This window comes from Lepidochelys kempii, chromosome 16 (assembly GCF_965140285.1).
Source record: "Lepidochelys kempii isolate rLepKem1 chromosome 16, rLepKem1.hap1, whole genome shotgun sequence".
In the NCBI taxonomy this organism is placed as follows: Eukaryota; Metazoa; Chordata; order Testudines; family Cheloniidae; genus Lepidochelys; species Lepidochelys kempii.
In genome coordinates this window covers 25029078-25047562 of record NC_136395.1, presented here as the reverse complement: position 1 = coordinate 25047562, position 18485 = coordinate 25029078, and the positions used below count along the sequence as shown (strand labels likewise).

Sequence of the window (18485 nt, the reverse complement as noted above, 5' to 3'; positions counted from 1 at the left end):
CGCAAATGGGCCGGGCTTGGGGGGGAGATGAGAGGCGAGGAATCCAAAAATTGCTGCCCTCTGTACGCTTTAAATATCAGCTGCAGACGGGCTGGTTTTTAAAGCCCAGACCTGGAAGCAGAAAGTGTGTTTGTTTTTTTCCCCTTCACTTGAATGGGGAGGATTTTCAATCCAGGCGCTTTCTGCTGCATTCTGCGTTTCAGAGCGCGGGGGGAAGACTTTCGATTTTTAATTACTACCATTAAAAAAATCAAATTTGCAATTCTTTGGGTGGCCTGATGGATTCCTTGATTGACAGCTGGAATTGACACTCTGGATACCTCTTATCTTGGGCATTTACGGCAATTTCTAATTGCAGGTAGTTTGTGTTTTTTCAGCGCCTTGGCTCGCATGGGAACCGAGCGATTACTTCAAGAGGCCCGGGTTAAGTGCAGGCAGGGAGAGAATTCAATCCACATTCAAATTGCTTCATTAAAGAGACGCAGCTTTTGTTGCAAAGGATTTAAATGGCCACTAGAAAGTTCTTATTTATTGTTTTGAGCTGGTTTATATAGGGTGCCATGAAGCCAAGGCGGTAGAGCCCAGCCGGGTAGAACCCCAGCCAACCTCTCCCGCTCTCTTCTTCAAGGTGATGGCCCAGGACGGCCCCCTCTCCAAGGGAAGCTCCCGCTGCCTGGACAGCAAGCACCCCCAGATCATGGTAAGGCTGCAGGGGCAGCTGGGTGGGAGGTAGCGAGCTGCTGGGACCCAGGAGAGCTGGGGGCGCGCAGGCACCTGCCCCAGTCATGGGGCAGCTGGGGAGTTTGTCCCCATGGGAGCTGGGGCTCCGCATGCAGCAGACGGCAACTCTCTCAAGGGGAGCGAGGGGTCAGCGCCGGGCTCCGCAGAACCGCCTGGGCGCCCCGGGACCTGGCGAAGGTCTGAGCGCGGCCGTGGCGCACCGGCCAATCCGCTGTCCCAGCTCCCCAGTGACACGTAGGGCTTCAGCCTGCTCCCACGGAAGCTTTGCCGCTGGCTTCCAGAGGAGCGGGCTCTGGTGCGCGCTGTCCCCACTCCTTTGGCCCGTGCCCTGCGGTTTAACCCTGGCCCCATGGGACTGGCCCGGCGGAGAGCAGGAAGATGGGGCAGCGCAATGGCAAGGCGCACAGGGGAGGATCCCTCTTCCAGAGCCAGGCTTTGGGGGTATTAATCACAGGGCAGGGTGTGGCTCCGGGGTTCTGCTGCTCGGTCCCGTTAGATCCCAGCAGAAGCCCCACGCAGCGGAGGAATGGGACCCCCGAGGGGCGCTGGGGACTCCCTGGCTGACTGCTTTGGGGTGCTTTCTCCGCAGTCCCAGTCTGACGGAGAGACGCTGCCCAGCACCCTGGATAAGGAAGATGTCCGCTCGGCTCCCAGCACCCCATCCACCCCGTCCGTCTGCTCCCCGCCTTCCTCCTCCTCCTCTTCCTCCATCCCCTCCGCCGGCAAGAACGTCTGCTCCAGCTGCGGCCTGGAGATCCTGGACCGGTACCTCCTCAAGGTGAGCGCCGGGCAGGGCGGAATGGGGCCCAGCTAGGACGGGCCGGTTTGGGGGCCCTGCCTTGGGAGCGGGGACCAGTTGGGCGGCCGAAGGGACTTGCCGGGGGTCCATGCCTGGCCCCAAGCCCAGCTCACACAGGCCCTTTGTCTGTCCCAGGTGAACAACCTGATCTGGCACGTACGCTGCCTGGAGTGCTCGGTGTGCCGGGCCCCCCTGCGCCTGCAGAGCAGCTGCTACATCAAGAACAAGGAGATCTTCTGTAAGATGGACTATTTCAGGTAGGAGACCTGCTCCGCCGCCGAGCCCGGCTGGCCGTGGCACTCCGGGTCCAGCTCTGAATCCGGGCATCTGGCGCCCTTCGGCAGTTTGTGCCTTTACAGGGCAGATTCGGTTTGCGGACTCGCTGTGTAAACGGGGCCTGGTGCGTAGGGCCGGTTCGTCCTTAGCCGGAGTAGCAAAGGGCCCAGTCCGGGATTGGTGATCGTTTCCCTGGAAAGCAGGCTGGTCAGCGCTGGGCTCCCTCCCTCGGGCCCAGGTCTGATCCCTAGGTAAGCGAGGACCTTTTCCTGATCTGTCATGAGGGCTCGATTTAAAGGGCGCTGCAGCCCAGGGTCTAGGCGAGGCTCCCAGGACCAGGCCTAGGGGGAGGATGAGGACTTGCCTGGGACAAGCCCGCTTGAGTCTGGAGTTGTAGGGTGTGCGGCCCACTGTCACTAGCGCAGGAGCTAGAGGGAGAAGCGGCAGATTCTGCTAGTGCCACCTGAGTAAATCCGGAGTGACTCTGCTAAAGTCGCTCCGGTGACTCCGGATTCCCCCTCGTGTGAACGAGCCCGGGATTCTGCTCTCAATGCTTTAGCCGCAGGACTGGCTCCAGGGGCGTGGTCCTGTTGGGACAGTTTCACCTGCAACCCAAACCTATGACTGCAGGGGCAGCCAGTGGACCCGAGGCACCTGCAGCTCCCAGAGACACTGGGCCGGGTGGGGAGTGTCCCCGTGGCCCCCTCTCCTGCCAGGCCGTGGAAATTAGAAACTTCTCCCGAACTCCCTCCAGACTCCGGACCTTGTCCGGAAGGGGATTTTTCTCCTGCCGCAAGGAGGGGCCTGCGCTAATTACTGCAAAACCCCAAGGGAGCGGCACAAGTCTCCGCTAAGGAAGAGACCAGGTCGTCGGCTTCCTTGGACTAAATGCTGGCGGGTGTGTCCCGGCCCGCTGTCCTGGGTCCAGGCTGGCCCCTCTAGTCCCCGCGGGGCGGTTCGGCGGGTTCGCAGCAGGGCGAAGCGCCCAGCCGCCTGGCAGAGGCCTCTTTCTGAGTGTCCCAGGAAGGGATGGACGAGGAGGGTGTATAAGGACAGGCCGACCCCTCCTCCCCCGCCACGACCGCCACCACCCGACCAGTGTAAACGCTGCCTCGCTGTGCGATCGAAGCGCGAGGAGATCCCAAGGTCAGGCGAGTTACAGACCAGCCGCCGCAAAAAGCCGGGTGTCCCGGGCCGAGGCAGAGCTAGGCCTCCCGGCCCCGGGCAGGTGAATCCGGTACAGAACCGGAGCGGTCCGCCAAGAGCATCCCGCTCTCCTAGCCCAGAGGCCAGACTAAACCCGGGGGAGGAGACAGGGCAGCGGGTAGCCGAGCAGTCGAGGGGATCTGCCCCCTGCAGGGAACCCATCCCCGCTGCGGGGAGAGGCACCGTCGCTTGGTTAGAACCAGCCTCTCCAAAGCTGGTGCCTTCCTCCGTCTGGGGGACGTTGCCCGGCGCCCCTTGGCCCTGCAGCCAGCGGGAGAGCCCCTGGGCTGGCCCTGGCGGCAGGGATTATCCCGGCGTTGGGGCCGGGTCCCCTTCGCGGGGCCGGCCGGACCGGGCTCCTTAGGAAGCCAGGTAGGGGATCGCATCTGCCGGGCGGGGGTAGAGGCCCGGCCATGCTGGCTGCCCTGCTCGCGCTAGCTCAGGGCTGGAGTCTCCCGACTCTTAATTCGTGGGATTGCCCCGGGGTCGCTCCCCGGCGGGCTGGGTTTGTCGATGGTTTCATGCCGCCGCCGCCGCCTTCTCTCCCCGGCAGACCTACGAGATCGCAGGAATGCGGCGAGGATCTGCACCGGCTCTAGCTCCCTGCGCCCCCGGCTGCAGGGCAGACAAGGGGTAAATTCGGAGCAGGATGTATCCGGCCCGGACAATGCTCCCTGGGGGGAGAGCCGGGGCGGGAGCCGGCCCCGAGAAAGCGCGCGGGGCTCCCGGTGCAGGGGCGCCGGGAGAGCTCCCCTGTGCTGGCCCCGGTAGCTCAGCGCCCCGGGACCTTGGGGCGCGGAGCGCAGCGACGGGCTGGTCTTAATAAGAGCAGGAGCCAGCCCGCCTCGCTCGCGCTCGGCTCCGGGTCAAGCTGCAGCCACCCGCAAGGTCAGCGGCGCGTCCCTGGGCAGGTACCGGGTGTATTTACCGACCGGAGTGTAGCCCCAGAACTAGGCGCGCTGCAGGCAGGCAGAGAGACCAGGCCCGAGCCCCGAGGAGCTCGCTGTACAGCGGTGCCGGCTCACCGGGGGCCAGACCCAGCCAGAGACCCGGGCTGCTCTGCTCATCCCGGGCCAGGCGGGCGGCGCGGCCTTTCTGCCCTGCAGCGCATAGGGGTCTGGCCGCTCCCTGGGCAGGGTGCTCTCCGGGGCAGCCCCCGGCCCTGGCTCTGCTTCAGCGGCTCCGTGCAGTCGCTACAGGAGATGACAGGGGAGAAGAGGTGCCCAAAGGCCCGGGTGGGGAGGACCTGGGCGGAGCCCCACAGCGCTGGGCTGAGCTGCCGCTGCCTGACGCCTGTGTTGGATACGCACGCCGTGCTGTCCTTAAAGCCCCGGCTCCGGGAGGCTGGGGATTAGAGGCGTGTCTCCGTTTTAAAAGGAAGTTTCCAGCCTTGCGGTTGTGGCGGGAAGTTCGGCAATGTCCCCCCGCGGGCTCCGGCGCCAGAGGCGAACGCCAGGCACCCAGCCCCTCTTTTGTTCTGCAACCCTCCCGCGTCGGGAGCTGATTCAGATTTGTTTAAAACTACTCCAGGCTGGCTGCAGGGGGGAGGGGGGGTCTGGCTGGGGAGGACTTTAGCTGGAGCTCCTGAACTTAAGACTGCAATGCGATCAACTGACTCAAGCAATGGTCTCAAGTTGCAGTGGGGGAGGTCTAAGTTGGATATTAGGAAACACTATTTCACTAGGAGGGTGGTGAAGCACTGGAATGCGTTACCTAGGGAGGTGATGGAATCTCCTTCCTTAGAGGTTTCTAAGGCCAGACTTGCCAAAGCCCTGGCTGGGATGATTTAGTGGGGGATTGGTCCTGCTTTGAGCAGGGGGTTGGACTAGATGACCTCCTGAGGTCCCTTCCAACCCTGGTAGTCTATGATTCTATGACTGGGGGTTGGGGTGCATGGATCTCCTGTCCCTGCTAAGCGGACCTCTTTCTGTCTCTCTAAGGGCCTTCCCCAGCCTTTGCAACCTGTGCACCTCTCTCACTCCCATCCCACTTCTTCTGTCTGGGGGTGTGTCTTTGCAGCCTTTCCTGGCAGCCTTGAAGGAGCTGCCCTTATCCTGGGACACACTCCGGATCTCTCTCTCCCCCTTGTTTATCGTTCAGGGCCTTGCTAGCAGCAAATCATCAGAAACCCAAACTTCTAAATTATGAAGAAATTCTCGTGCATAATCCTGGCTCTCAGAGGCCCACTGGCCAGGTTCCTTAGCTGTACCAGTCACAAGGAATCAGAGAGAGAACACACCCCACCCGCCCCCCGATATTTGCGCGGGTTGATTGTTACTGGCTTCTATTTCTCTCATTGTATGAACTGGAGTTGCATAGGGCGAGAATTAAAAAAAACAACAACCATTAAAGGGGTTAGCTCGATTCATGCCGCCTCTTGTCTCTGTTGGGGGGGGGGGGTTGAAAGGGGTTAGGATAGTATTTATTGTCCCCGCCTTTGCAAAAGAAGATTAATTGCAATATTTAAATAGACTCCATTTTAGGGCAATCCTAACTTCTGTGTTACAGTCCTCAAACATCCTAGAACATTGTTAAACACCCAAACAAGCCCACAGCCGGCGGATCGGGGTTTAAAGCCAGACCCGTTTTAGGAAAACACTCTCTGCTCGCAGACTCCGCTTACAAGGAGTGAGATCCCCAACTGGGAGAGCGGCGTTTTTACACTAAAATCGAATCGAAGTGCACCAGCGACTGAAGGCAGCCCAGCAAGTGGGGGAGTGAGGACGGGGGTCCTCCGATCAGTGAGCATGTCCAGACCCTCAGCTGGGTTTTGGAGTTGATGCAAGCGCCTCGCTCTGCATTTCCCCCCCTTTCAGCTTGGCCAGCCCAAAGTTGTTTGCCCCAGGGGGACGGGGAAATCCAAGGCAGGAAATGAGAATGACCTTGTACAAGAGCCGCACACAAAATCATAGCGTCCTGGCGTGTTGGGAGAGGGGCCGGCGATGTGTGCTTAGCGGTGGCAGCTAGGAGCTGGGATGGCGTATAACTGGGGCTGTTTGTCTTTTACAAAGCGATCTTGCAGCGGGGAAGAGCCTTGTAACTGGGCTGGCTCTGGGGGAAACAATGAAACGTGGTGGTATTGTACATGCCGAAAGTGCTTTTTATTCCAGTGGTCTCCAAGAAAGTCGTAAACTGTGGCCCCGGTCCCGCCAACTCTCGAGTGTGGGATGAACTTTACTCGTCCCTTTGAAATCGGTGGGGTTACTGACCTACATGCCCACGGCTCCTCTCAAACGCAGCCACCTCTGGGGAGCCGGCTAGCTTGGCAGCCAGGTGATAACCAACGTGTTGAATGACAACGGTGGGAGGAGAAGTTTTGGTCAGAGACCTGAGCGAGATCCTTCTCTTGTGATGAGTGCCTGGGCTATTTAATGTCCAAATCCAGACAGACATAATTTGTCAGGTCTCCTCTGAAAGGTGTCCGGGGGTAGATGGTGTGTAGAAAACAAGTTATTTTGGCATCTGCATCCGATGAAGTGAGCTGTAGCTCAGGAAAGCTTATGCTCAAATAAATTGGTTAGTCTCTAAGGTGCCACAAGTCCTCCTTTTCTTTTTGAGGATACAGACTAACACGGCTGCTCCTCTGAAATTTGGCATCTGTGTTTTTCATTTACTTCCCTACCATGATTCTGTGGACCACTGGGGAGTGTTGGCGGCCCGGGGTGCCTGGCCTCGCCTGCGGCTGATTGTTTCTCGGATTCTGGTAGAGCTGCGGCTCGGCCTTTGTGTGACTTACACGGGACAGAGAAGTCAGCAGCGACCGTGTCTGGCACGGTGCAGTGTGTGGTGTGTGTTCCCCTTGGAAATATTGGGGCTCTGATTCGGAACCCCTCCCTCAGGGCGGCCTGACTCGTGTGAGCCAGAGCTGCAGGAGTGGGACGCTCTCTGGGTAGAAGGCAGGGGACTCCAGAGATGTGTGAGAGCTTTAACCATGAATATTCAAGAACTTAAATTTTGTGCATGTCTATCGTGAGTCTGGTTTCGTTCAGCCTCCGAGCGCTGCGGCAGCAAGTTATGGCTGAGGGTTTGACTGCAGCTAGAGGGTTTTCCCCTTCAGCTCCTTGGTTTGACAGTTTAGTGGAGGCAGTTAACACGCTTGTGCAGGCTAGTCTGGACACTCCGGCTTCACGTGTTTGTGGCTTTACCCTGGGCTGATCCTGAGGGCCCCTTCATTCCCGGCCCTCCCGAGGCAGGGAACTGGGCTGAAATGCCTCCCAGCCCCAGGGGAATACTTCGGGCCCCGTGGGGAGGATCCGCTCCGCTGTTTCTGATGAACTAATGTTCCGATGCGCTTTGTTTAACGCAGACCATTCCAGAGGGTTCATGTACAAAGAATCCATCTGGGCCTCTGTTGCACGGGGGGTTGCAGCTCCGGGACTGAGAGGTTTGCGGAGAACTAGCGCTATTCTAACCGTGGGGAGGGGACTCGGAACTTGTACAGAGCCATGCGGGGCGGGGGAGACAGTGCGGTGAGTCGCAAGGCCCCGTGCTCCCTGGCTCGAAGCGTGTCCCTTGTAAACCCTGTGTATCGTTTGTGCCCTGGGCCACACGCTGCAGGAGCGGCGGGATGGAGAGAGGGATTTTCGAAGGGGGCTCAGCATTGGCCTGACTGCGCTCCGCTGAAAGGCAATGGCAAAGCTCCCCTTGCCTTCAGTGGGGGCTGATTGAGGTCCCCAAGGAGTACTTGGGGACATCCCACGCGGAAGGTGCAATCAAACTGCAGAGCCTCCCCGGGGCCTGTTTCCCAAGAAACCCCTACTGCCCGAGGCGAATCTCTGCCGGGGGTTACCTGTCCAGGAGGGGTTTCTAAGAAGGCCTATTCTCGTGCTGTCCCCTGAAATCTGTTCCCCGGGCTCATGGATGCAGCTGAGCTGGGGTCTCTCCAGGAGTGGCTGTGTAACAGGGAGTATTAACCGTGGTGTCCCGGCCAAGCCCCGGCTCTGAGAATTACATTTCACCGCCCCAACCCCCCGCCCCGCAAGTGTCAAGTGGATCAGGCATTCTTCTCCCTTTCCTGTCGGGACGGGTGTGTAATTCCGTGCAGCTGGGAAGCAGCTGCTGCGTCCCGCTCGGAGGTAGCTGCATTTCAGTGGGGAAGAAAGTGACTCCCGCCTATGGCTAATTTATATCCGTTCAAGATTGTAAAGTGCTGGGGGATCCCTCCGGCTCCGAGGCAGGACCGAGCGAGGCACCTCAGAGGGAGGTGGGCCATGTGCTGCTTTGCACGGCTCCCCCAGAAGGGCTCTCCGCCCAGGCTTGACACGTGGAGTCACCCCCTGTTTTCAGAGACTGCCCCACTAGCCTGAGCGTAACGCTGCTCGGCCTCTCTCCCGCGCCTGTCCGCCGCCTTTGGCAGCCAGCTCGGGGGCTCCTGCGGGTTCACACCAGACCCTTGCTTGGGTGAGCGGGAGGTGCTGGCTTCTCCCCCCGCGTCAGCAGAGGGTCCATGCCCCGGCCTGCGGCGAGCGTGTGGGAGCTGCCAAGCCCAGGCCCTGGGCGCTCGGAGTCGGCCCGGGGGCAGGAATTCTGTTTGGTGCGTCCTGGCCACATTCCCGCTCGCAGAGCTGCAGCCCTTGTGCCTCGATTCCCCCCGCCGCTGGATGCGGAGTTCATCCCTCTGCCCCCGACTGCCGGGCGTGTCGCTACGTGCTGTCGCACGCCCGAGCCTGCCCCCTCCGCATCCCTGCCCTTTGCGTGGCGCGGGTGGCTGGCGGGCTGTGGCGCGCTTTGGGATCCTTGGCTGGCGGGGGGTGAGCGCTAGAGAGCTGCCGGATATTACCCGTCCCCCAGGCGGAATGCAGGGTATCCCGCTGCGGAGAGGTTGTCTGAGATGTGAGGAGGGGAAGGTCCCCTTGGTGGCCGGAGCGGCGCAGGGGACGCGCACTGGATGTAGCTTCTGGCGCACGGGCAGGGCCAGGTTACAACGGGCATTGGCTGGCAGGGCCAGTTGGGTATTGAGCGGGCAGCAGCAGGGACAGCTCTTTGAAATGGGCTGTCCCAGGGGGCCAGGGGAGGGCGGCTCCGATACCCAGACCATGGGCTTGATCGCAGCCGGTGGCAGGGTTTGACGACACTTGGGGTGCCTGGCTTCATGACCTTCCGTGAGGGGCTGAGAGCAGAAGGGGGGGGGGTTGCGGGACTGTGCAGGAGCCGGAGGCGGGCACGAGTCGTGTGCACGGCGCTGCGCAGGCCAATCAGTTAACCAGAACTTGCCATCCAAACTAGACGGGGCCTAAGCCGGCGTGTGCGGGGTGAGCGGATGGGGAGGAAGCGCTTAACTCCAGGAGATCGGCTGATTCTTGCAGTCAGACCTTGTTAGTTCCTCTGGGGATGTTACGGCCTTGTGGTACCAGCGCGGGGAGCGAGTATTGGGCGTTCAGAGGCAGCGCTAGTCCGCAACCAGGGACCCTGGCTGGGGCTGTCGGAGGGACCCGAGATTCCCGCGTGGGCTGTCGCTTTGCTGCTTCGGCGACCGAATTTGTAGTGACAGGTCTTGCAGCTTTAGTGTGTGTGTGTGACTCTCTCACACACACAGAGTCAGGGTGCAGCCTAGCCACCCCCACCCAGATCAGGGCCCCAGTGTGCCAGGCGCTGTACGGACACTCAGAGATCTAATTTCTGTCCCGAAGAGTTTACAGTGTGACTAGACCAGACAGACAAAGGGGCGAGGAAGTCGCAGGGAAGCGGACGGAACAGTCCTGCTGCAAATTGCGGGCAAACCGCCTGCTGGTGCCATGACTTTTTGTTGTTTGATTGTTTGGCAGTTTGGGTGCCATGGTGAAAAGGGGGTGGACTAAACAAGCCACTGCTCAGGTGACGCCGCAGTCACTCCCTTTCCGCCTGCCCCGGTCACTGTGCGGTGTGAATGCTTCGCTCACTTTACCATTTCAATGATAGGGCGCGGTTGGTTTTTGGGCCTGCCGGGCCTGCGAAATCTGGGTCCTTTCTGGTCTGAGCATGGCCGTGTTTTCCAGCCTGAGGCTCTAGCTCCCGGTTCTAGGGACAATTCAATGCCCGCAGGACTAAAGTCCCTTCTCCAGTGAGCAGAAGGGACCGTGACTAAGCCCCGAGCCGGGGGAGCGAGTCGGGGCCGTTTGCACAGTCGCCTGCGAACAGCAGAGCCGCACCCGCTGTCATTGCTTTGAATAAAACGCGCAAACCTGCTGTCCACAGTCTCGCAGCTCCGCAGCCTAGCGGCAATCGGCCCCGGGGCCAGGCTCCGTTGCTCTGGCTCGCTGGTTAGCCAGCGGGGGAATAATGGAGTTCCTCACCTGGGGCTCGCCTTGGCTCGCTAGCGATGGGGGCCCCGCCGGTTTGGGAGGGCGGGTTGCTGCGGGAGCAGGACTCCGGGAGCGGAGGGATGGGTTTTGCGCAAACTGCGAAGCCCCGGAGCTGCGCGGCCGCAGCGCCATGGGAGAGGGGCTGTGGCGTGTGGGGCCGGCTCTTGCCTCCGGCCAAGGCGCTTTAGAGGGTCCCGGGGGGGCTCGCTGGACAGACCGAAAACCCAGGCGAGCTGGGGGAGCAGGTTGGTGCCAGCCCGTGCCCGGGGGGGGGGTCGTGGCGCGGTTGCCCAGCTGAGTTCGTTACTGCGCCCAGTCACGTCGACCCCCCCAGGCCCCATAGCCGCTGGGCTGGGCGGGGGGGCTCAATCTCGTTTTTCGCTCCTGCAGCCGGGCTGGGGCTTTGCAGGAAGTTGGTTTCCCTCAAGCTGCGTTGGCCCCAGCAGGAGGCGATTAACAGCGAAGAGCGGGGGGCGGGTATGGTCTTGGGGGGACCCTGGCGCTATTAATGGAATAAATATTCCTGCCAGTAAGGAAGAAACTCGTGTGTGTAACGAGTTTCATATGTGCGTGAGGTATGTGCCATTTACCTGGATTTAATGTAAACGCGCCCATGTTATTTCACACACCCAACCGATCTACGTAGAAATTAATTGTATAATTAACATTAAATATAAATTGGGGGCGTGTGATTACTCAGATCTCCTAACACGTTTGCGTTTTAATGGGGGGGGTGTGTGTCCCTCACCCACATTCGTTCTGCACACGTGCTGTGTATATTTGTGCGAGACACACGCACACCTCACACCGGCGTGTTATGTGCCATGACCGGTGTGTGGGTTGATAGTGTGGCAGCAATCAGAGCCCCCCCCCCGGTCCGTGTGTGTCCATACACAGGGAGGGCGGAAGGTGTGCATAGAGCCGGGGGTGTCTGTAGGGCCGCTGCTCCGCGCTGGGTTCCCTGCGCCGGATTCTTTGCCGTGTGGACAGGGAGCCGAGCTGGAGCGCGAAGCCGGCCGGGCCGGAGTTTCGCGCAGCCACTGCGTTTTAAAATACTGTTCAGCAGGTGCCTGCGCTTCCCGGCTGCTCCCCGCACATCCCCGGGCCAGCTGCAAACGTGGCAGCAATTAGAGTCAGGTCGAATCACCCCCCCCCCAAAGCAATTCCTCCCCCACCCCCCGCAGGGCACCAAGCTGCGAATCTCTCCCGGCCGCTCCGCACCCAGCCCTGGCCGTGCAGCGCCGGACGCAGCGTCCATCCCAACGCACCTGAGCTCCGCCAACAGCGACCCGGACACTGCCCAGCCTTGCCGCTGGGACCTGCCCTTCTCGGCCCGCCCGGCTGCTCTGATCCCGGCTCCGACCCTGTGCCAGCCTGGCCCAGCAGACAGGGCAATCTTGGCTCCATTGGAAGACAAACATCCCGCGGGCCAGGGCTCCAGCCAGGGTGCCCGGGGCAGCTGCCAGCCTGGCTGGTTTCTCGTGTCCGTGAGATCAGTGGGGTCGTGTCCGGGCTGGGCCGAGATGGGGCACCCCATCGAGCCAGCCGCACCTCTGGGTCCCTTCCCTGGGGGAGAAGCGGGTCCCCCCCCCTGGAATTCAGCGTTAGAGCCTGCGGGACTTGGTGTCGGTGCTGCTGGGCTAGACACAACCCGAGAGCGGGCAGCGGCCCTGGTCAGGGGCTAGCCGGGCTAAGGCAGGTCACATCGGGTGCTGGGAAACACCTTTAACAGACAGCCCGTTTCCCGGTCCCTCCCAGGAGCAACGGAGTGTGTCTGGCCGGCCACGCACCGGACTTCGATTGTGCCAGAGATTCCTATTGCAAAACCCAGTGCCAATGACTTGACAAGAGACGCGTTTTTAGTTTGCGCCTGGTCGGACATGCCTCCTGCAAGTGCAGCTGTAGCTGGTGTGTTACCCCCCCCCCCCCGCGCTCTCCCAGGGATTTGAGGGGAATGAGGAGTTTAGTTCGGAGCAGCATCGTTGTCTCCAGCGCCAGATTGCTGCGCCCGTTCACACCGCGCTGGGAGAGCCGGCCTCCCCCACCCCGGAGGTGGTTAACTCCGCTCGGTGATTTCTCTCAGCCCTGTGACTCATGGACATGGCTCTCAATCCCAATGGGAAGTCAATGGCAATACGGGCTCTGCGGGATTAAAGTGACAGTAAAGCGAAGTGGAACTGGACAACGGTGGAGATCCGATTCCTGGCGTCCCGCGGCTTGTTTCAGGTGCGAGAAGGTGGCTCCGAGACTTGAGGATCCGAGTTTCTGGGGGGCTCTGCGGTGTTCCGCGCAGGGCATTCAGCAGGGCTTTGGCACGGGCGTGCGAGCTGGTGCACTTTGGTGACCACACGCTTGTTCACAAGCAGGTGCCCAGTAGCCGAGCAGGCGTCACTTCAGGGGTCATTAGGGTTCCTTACAGCTCCCACCTCCTCTTCCTTGAGTTAGAAGAAGAAGAAAATCAAGAGGACCCTGGTTCAGGCCAGGCGTGTCGTCCAGCTTTCTGGTTAACAACCGAGGCGCTCAGCGGGCGGAGGGCATTGAAGGTGCTTTCCGAAGGTGGGGTTTGATTTAAACGTGTCCGTTTCATTTTTAAAAAAGCTTTGGCCCAAGGTTGGATTTTTTTTGAAACCTCTGTTGGTTGGCGACCGAAAACGGAAACGTTTTTTAATTTTTAAAACCAAAAGCTTTGAATATTTTTTTTAATGAACAAGTTCGGTTTCCAGCTGTTGAAAACAAAACAGAAAACAAAACAAAAACAAACGAACCCAATTGTTTTTGGTTTTGTTTTTTACAAGAAGCAGAATATTTTGGCAGAAAATAATTTTTTCACAATACAATGGTTCCCGATTGAAAACACTCCGCGGATCGCTAGTCGCACGATTTCAGCGGGCTCCAGCGACCGGGTTTGCTGGCTCTACAAGGCGCAAGGCTAGCGGAAGGGGTTGGGTTGGGTTTGTAAGGAAGGCAAAGTTCTCTCCTTTTTACGGAGCCAGTTCACGGTACCGTTACGACCCCCACCAGCCACAGGCCCGGGAACCAGAAAATGAAAAGGCCCCGAAAACGAAAGTGAGCAAATCCGATCCGGTTTCATTGCACAGACGGCCCGGAACCGGCGGTGCAAACGAAAGGGAAGGATCCGAGTGGGGAGCTCTCCCGGTCTGTTCGTCAGGGAGCTGGAGAGGGCTGGGGCCGGGCTTCGTACGCCAGGAAGGGGCGGAAAAGGGTTTCTGTAGGCGGCTGAGCACCTGCTGAATTAATCGTTTTAACGCTGCTGAGATGTAAATTGTCTTGTGAATGTGTGTGAGGTTGCCTAGGGCTTTGGATAGGCGGCTCCGCGGTTATTTTAAACGTCCAGATAAATAATAATCTGCGATCTTTTACCAGAGGCGAGAATTACCTTATTAAACAGGAGTTTTCTGTTGGTGAGGTTTTCACACACAAATAGTGATTCCCAGGGGGTTAGCAGTTGAATTCTGTGTTTCTTCACTATTCGTGTGTTTTGGCAAATGGTGTGTGCGTCCACTGGCAGCCACTTCTTCAAAGCAAAGAGCACTAGTGTCCCCAAACGCTGAAACATCCGCAAATATATAATTGAATTGAATTAGATAATAAATACATTCTTCTTATTAATTATACTTAGCAAAGAACCAGGTTTTGGGTGACTTGCTGGGAACATAGCAGCCCAACGCCTCATTAACAGACAAATCTCTTTGTTACGTTTTTACCAGTAACTCTGGGGAGTCTGAGTCTTTCACTAAGCAAAATAACTTTATTATTAGCCCTTTAAAAACATTTAATTTCAATAGTTTTGATTTTTCCTGACTGTATGGTACCCGGCAAAGGAGGGCAAATGATCTATTCTGGGTTTTTCTAGACTAGGAAAATATGTGGTGGTGTTAAAACGGCTCAGCCAGCACATTTAAAATCCCATGTTTAAACCCCATTTTGCACCCCGGTGGTTGCCACCCTTTAAAATGGCTTAGCTGGCTGGGGGCAGCCCTGCTCCGGGGCGGCTCCCCGCAGAGATGACATGTCAGATTGCACGTTGGTCTGCAGCCACCTCTGTACCTGGGGGTGTGAGCTCAGGACAGGGGGATCGCCACATTGCACGTTGCTGTATCTACAGCTGTCTCCTTTAAACACAGGTCTTTGCATTTCATATTTTCCTCATTTGCTCCAGGGGAAGCATTTTTTTTTTAAAGCCATGATAGATGAGCAAGGGACTGGGGAATGCATTTCCGAATGTAGCACACGTTTGTCTTTATCAGACTAGAAGAAATTCCCATAGGAGCGAAGTGGAGGGAGACAGAAACCAGCCTTGTTTGTTGGTTTAGCCATGTTCAGTCTCTGGCTCCCGGCTGGATGCAGCTCCCTTCTGCTAGGGTGGAAGGATGTGCCTCCCCCTCCCCACAGGCTGAATGTATCATTTCAACGGCACACATTGATTTGAACCTGGCCTGCCCTTTGTGTGGCCAGCCCAGCTGTTGGAATAATGGCAAACAGGCACCTGCAGAAATGCCAGCTGATAATTCTCAGCCCTGCAGAGAATTGCATCCCTTTGCCCAAAAGCAGGGAGCTAAGCAGGCCCTCAGCTAACGGTGATAGGTGCAGTGTAAACACTTGGAGAGATGCTGCTACGTTGTTGAGTGTGGCCTGTAAATACCTAGCGAGAGAGGGGACAAGAGCTTCTCTTCTGCTTGGGACGTCCCTGTTACAGTAAACAGAGATCACGTTAAGATGACGTGTTCTGGTCACCCCCAGCCTCCCCTTGCCTCACTTAGGTGAGGACACGTGGCAAGACAGCCCATTTCCTCCCTGTGAGCAATGCACCGGCTGCCTCATCGGCATTTCCCTGCAAAATTGTTCCCTTTTCCTGTGTCTTGTCAATTGATTGCATGTAGTGACCCGGGGGCTAATTCTTCAGGATCAAAACTGGACGATACAGCATTGAGCAGAATGCTCTGTTCTGAGGGCATGATGCCTCTGCATGGGCCTGAGTCCATTGGCCATGATTTTATACACACCCAGCTGTGCTGGACGGTCCCCGCTGCAGCTGGCAGCCTGCCTTCCCAAGGAGCATGGTGCCATGCGACAGCCAGCAGGAACAGAGGGGTCAGGAGCTCGTCCATGAGCATCTGATGCGGGTCTCTGAGGGCCATTCCAAGCTGAGAAAGCAAAATGGCTGTCAGGAGAGGGGGAACATGGAGTCAGGAGCGCTGGTTCCAGCTCCTAGGCAGACCTGGGGGCATCTCCTCTAGCAAGGGGGGCTAACTCTCCTTCCTGCCTCTCCGGAGTGTTGAATGAATGGCTGCGAAGGGCTGGGAGCCCCTCCGGGGAAGGGCAATGTGCGGGTATAACTGGTAACCATTTGTTCTTCCCGGCCAGGAGTTAAGGGCTCCCATCCCTGTGACTCGGGCCTTGAGGTGGAATCGCTCAGAGAATAGAAGCAGGCCCCTGCAGCCAAGAAAAATGAGGTTTTCTTCTGTGATTTGGGGTAGAAGTTGGACTAAGAAGGTGGTTCAGATGGAGCCTGCTGCATATTGTTTGTGCTGCGGAGCAAGCCCTGGGAGGTTGGCCCCACACCCCGCAGCGGAGCCGTGGCTAGCAATCTTCGGACTTCGGTCACGTGTAAAATGCATGAGGTGGTCTCAGCCTAATCCCTACAGTCGCTGTTGCCATCACAATGTTTGGCACAGTTCAGAGTCTCTAGGACATGTGAGGGTCCCCGAACGAGATGCAGGATTCAGGTGCTTTGCCAGTCAGGGAGGACTGGTCTTAAACTGTAGGTTGGTCTAGAAATGCCCTGTCTGAGGCAAATGGCTGGGTTGCACCAGAGCTTCTGGAGGCCAGGACTGAGGCACCTTCAGCAGATAGCAGCAGGGTGAGGGAAAGGTCCCAGAATGGATCACGGCAGCCAGGAATGCCGTGTTCTACTGATGGCTCTGCACACTGAGGCCTGGGCAGCTCTCTTTAATCTCCTTTCCCTGTCTGCACAATGGGGTAACAATCTTGCCGGCCTCCCAGGGGGCTGTGAGAATTAGTAAACAAGACGGTGTTGGGAGAAACTGGCCCAGACATCTTAAAGCGCCGTGGCAGGGTTGTGTAATAGAGTGCGGAGAGCCGGCTGGGAAAAGGAGGCTCTACATGGAGTTTGCACTTTCCTATTGCCAGATCTTGCATCCACCTTTGCAAAGCCCAAGATGAGCTTTGGGAACATCACTGCTGTCTAGCTCCTGTTAGCTGTGGTGGTCAGCCAGCCACAAACCACGTGCTGCTGGACCCAACCCAGCAGCTCTTACACACAGTAAGAGACCATCGGAGCCAGTGCTGCTACATGGCAGGGGGTGAGGAGACACAGGACTGAGACTGTAATCAGAAGGATATGAGCTTTTGCCTGGGAAAGCCTCCAGCTTTGTATCTTTCACCTCCTCTTCTAGCATGTCCATGGCTGCCCATCTCCTCTCCAAGGGGCTGGCACGAATCCCATGCAGCAGTGGTTATATAATGCTTGGCATTCTCCGCCTTACGGCACATGCTGTACGGGACGTTCCTGGAGCAGCGATTACAGCCAAGTCCCCTTTTCTGGCTCTCCCAGAGCCCAGGCGGTAACAGGACAATGCCCAGAGGATTTTGTTCTATTTTATTTTCATTCCACTGTTTACAGCAAGGATCTAGTAAAGAAGATCAGAAAGCACCTTGTCCTTGGGGCTGCCGCAGCGCCAGAGGTACAGGCCTGCTGGCATTTCCCGTAGCAGCCTGTTTGGCTGGCTGGCAACGTCCACGCCGCGTGAGAGTTGGTGATTTGGCCTCAGCCCCAGCAAGGGGTTTTTTACACACACGACTTAGTGCTGGTGTCAGACTCACAGCCCGGTATCCAGAGACCAGGTTCAGCACAGAGAGTGACAGAGCGAGTTTCCTCTCCTGCCATCATGCGACAGCCCTGTTCTCAGGCGACCCCGCTCAAGGCGGAGGAGGGGAGTACAGCCTCCATGGCCCACTCCATTCTGCCCCTTCCTGCTGGGGCTGCCCCACGGGAATGTGCTGGGTGTTGTGGGCTCGTTTGTTGGGAGCTAGACTGAAACCGCCAACTCATTCCACGTAGGCGACTGAACGCCAATCATTTCTGGTTACTTCTGACCACAGCCATGACGGGTGACCTGGAGGGGAAAGGCCTCCTATTCCATTACTAATTTCCAGAACCATTCAGATCCCAAGGGTGCTGGATTTCTAATAGCAGACAAAAAAAGCCCAAACAGTTTTTCCTATTGTTCCGGAATGCAGCTTCTCCAAGGCTAGGGATTTTTACAGGGGCTTTGATGCACTGTAAACTTCCCTCTCTCAGTATTTGGGGGGGGGAGGGGGGGACTTTTTTTTTAAAGGCTCTGATTTGGTTTAGAAATGTAGCTGCATGGCCTTTGCAGAGGGGTATGCTGGTGTATGGATTTGGCCCTCCTTGACGTAAGTGCATGGGAAGAAGGGACTGTAACTAGCCAGCCCTTTGAAGGTGTGAGGGTCTGTCAATCTGTTGAGCAGTCCCCGTCACTCCCCAATAGCTGAGTGCCTGGCAGAGCGCTGGAGTCCGGTATGGAAAGTTCATTTAAACTTCTAAACCCTGTTCCCTCACCACGGAAGTGCCTGAGAGTTTTGCCATCTGTTGTCACTTTACATGACAAACAACATGAGGGAATGAATGCATGGGCTCTGTGGGCTCCAAATAATCATGGCTACTAGCTGCACACAGCATGTGAAGTCTGGCTGCGAATACACATGGGAGCTCTGGCAGGCTTCTAAACAAACCTAGAACACAGTGAGCACCACTGAGGGCTCTCAAACTATACAAAGGGATACTACCCTATTCTGATATGCTACACCGTCAGTCTTGGTGGCAACAGGATTGGGCCTACAGACTGCATTAAATCACTGAAAGATTGCATGAGCCTCGTCGGTAAATAACAGCCAGACATTTCTGTACCCCATATTTGTACCCAGTATCCAGTCTGCTTTTGTCAAGTTAGTATTAAGGTGGGATGGGGAGAAGCAGGGCTGTGGTGAGCAAGGAATGTCACAATCAAACCTCTCCTAAATTTCGGCTGGGGGTCAGAAAAAGCCAGCAGATCTGTGGAAAAGTCCAAGGGGCCCGATCCTGTTGCTACTGAAATCGGTGGCAAACTCTCCTTGAGTTT

At 57.6% G+C, this 18485-nt stretch overlaps 1 protein-coding gene across 1 annotated transcript in view; it reads left to right on the top strand.

The window, feature by feature from the left end:
- Positions 1-600: 600 nt before the first annotated feature.
- LHX6 (LIM homeobox 6) overlaps positions 601-18485 on the top strand; it is a 42660-nt gene continuing 24775 nt past the window's right edge. The window contains exons 1-3 of the mRNA XM_073314417.1: positions 601-700; positions 1331-1519; positions 1676-1797. Of these exons, the coding sequence (XP_073170518.1) occupies positions 632-700; positions 1331-1519; positions 1676-1797 (380 nt within the window). The 5' untranslated portion in view covers positions 601-631. The remainder of the gene's footprint in view (positions 701-1330; positions 1520-1675; positions 1798-18485) is intronic.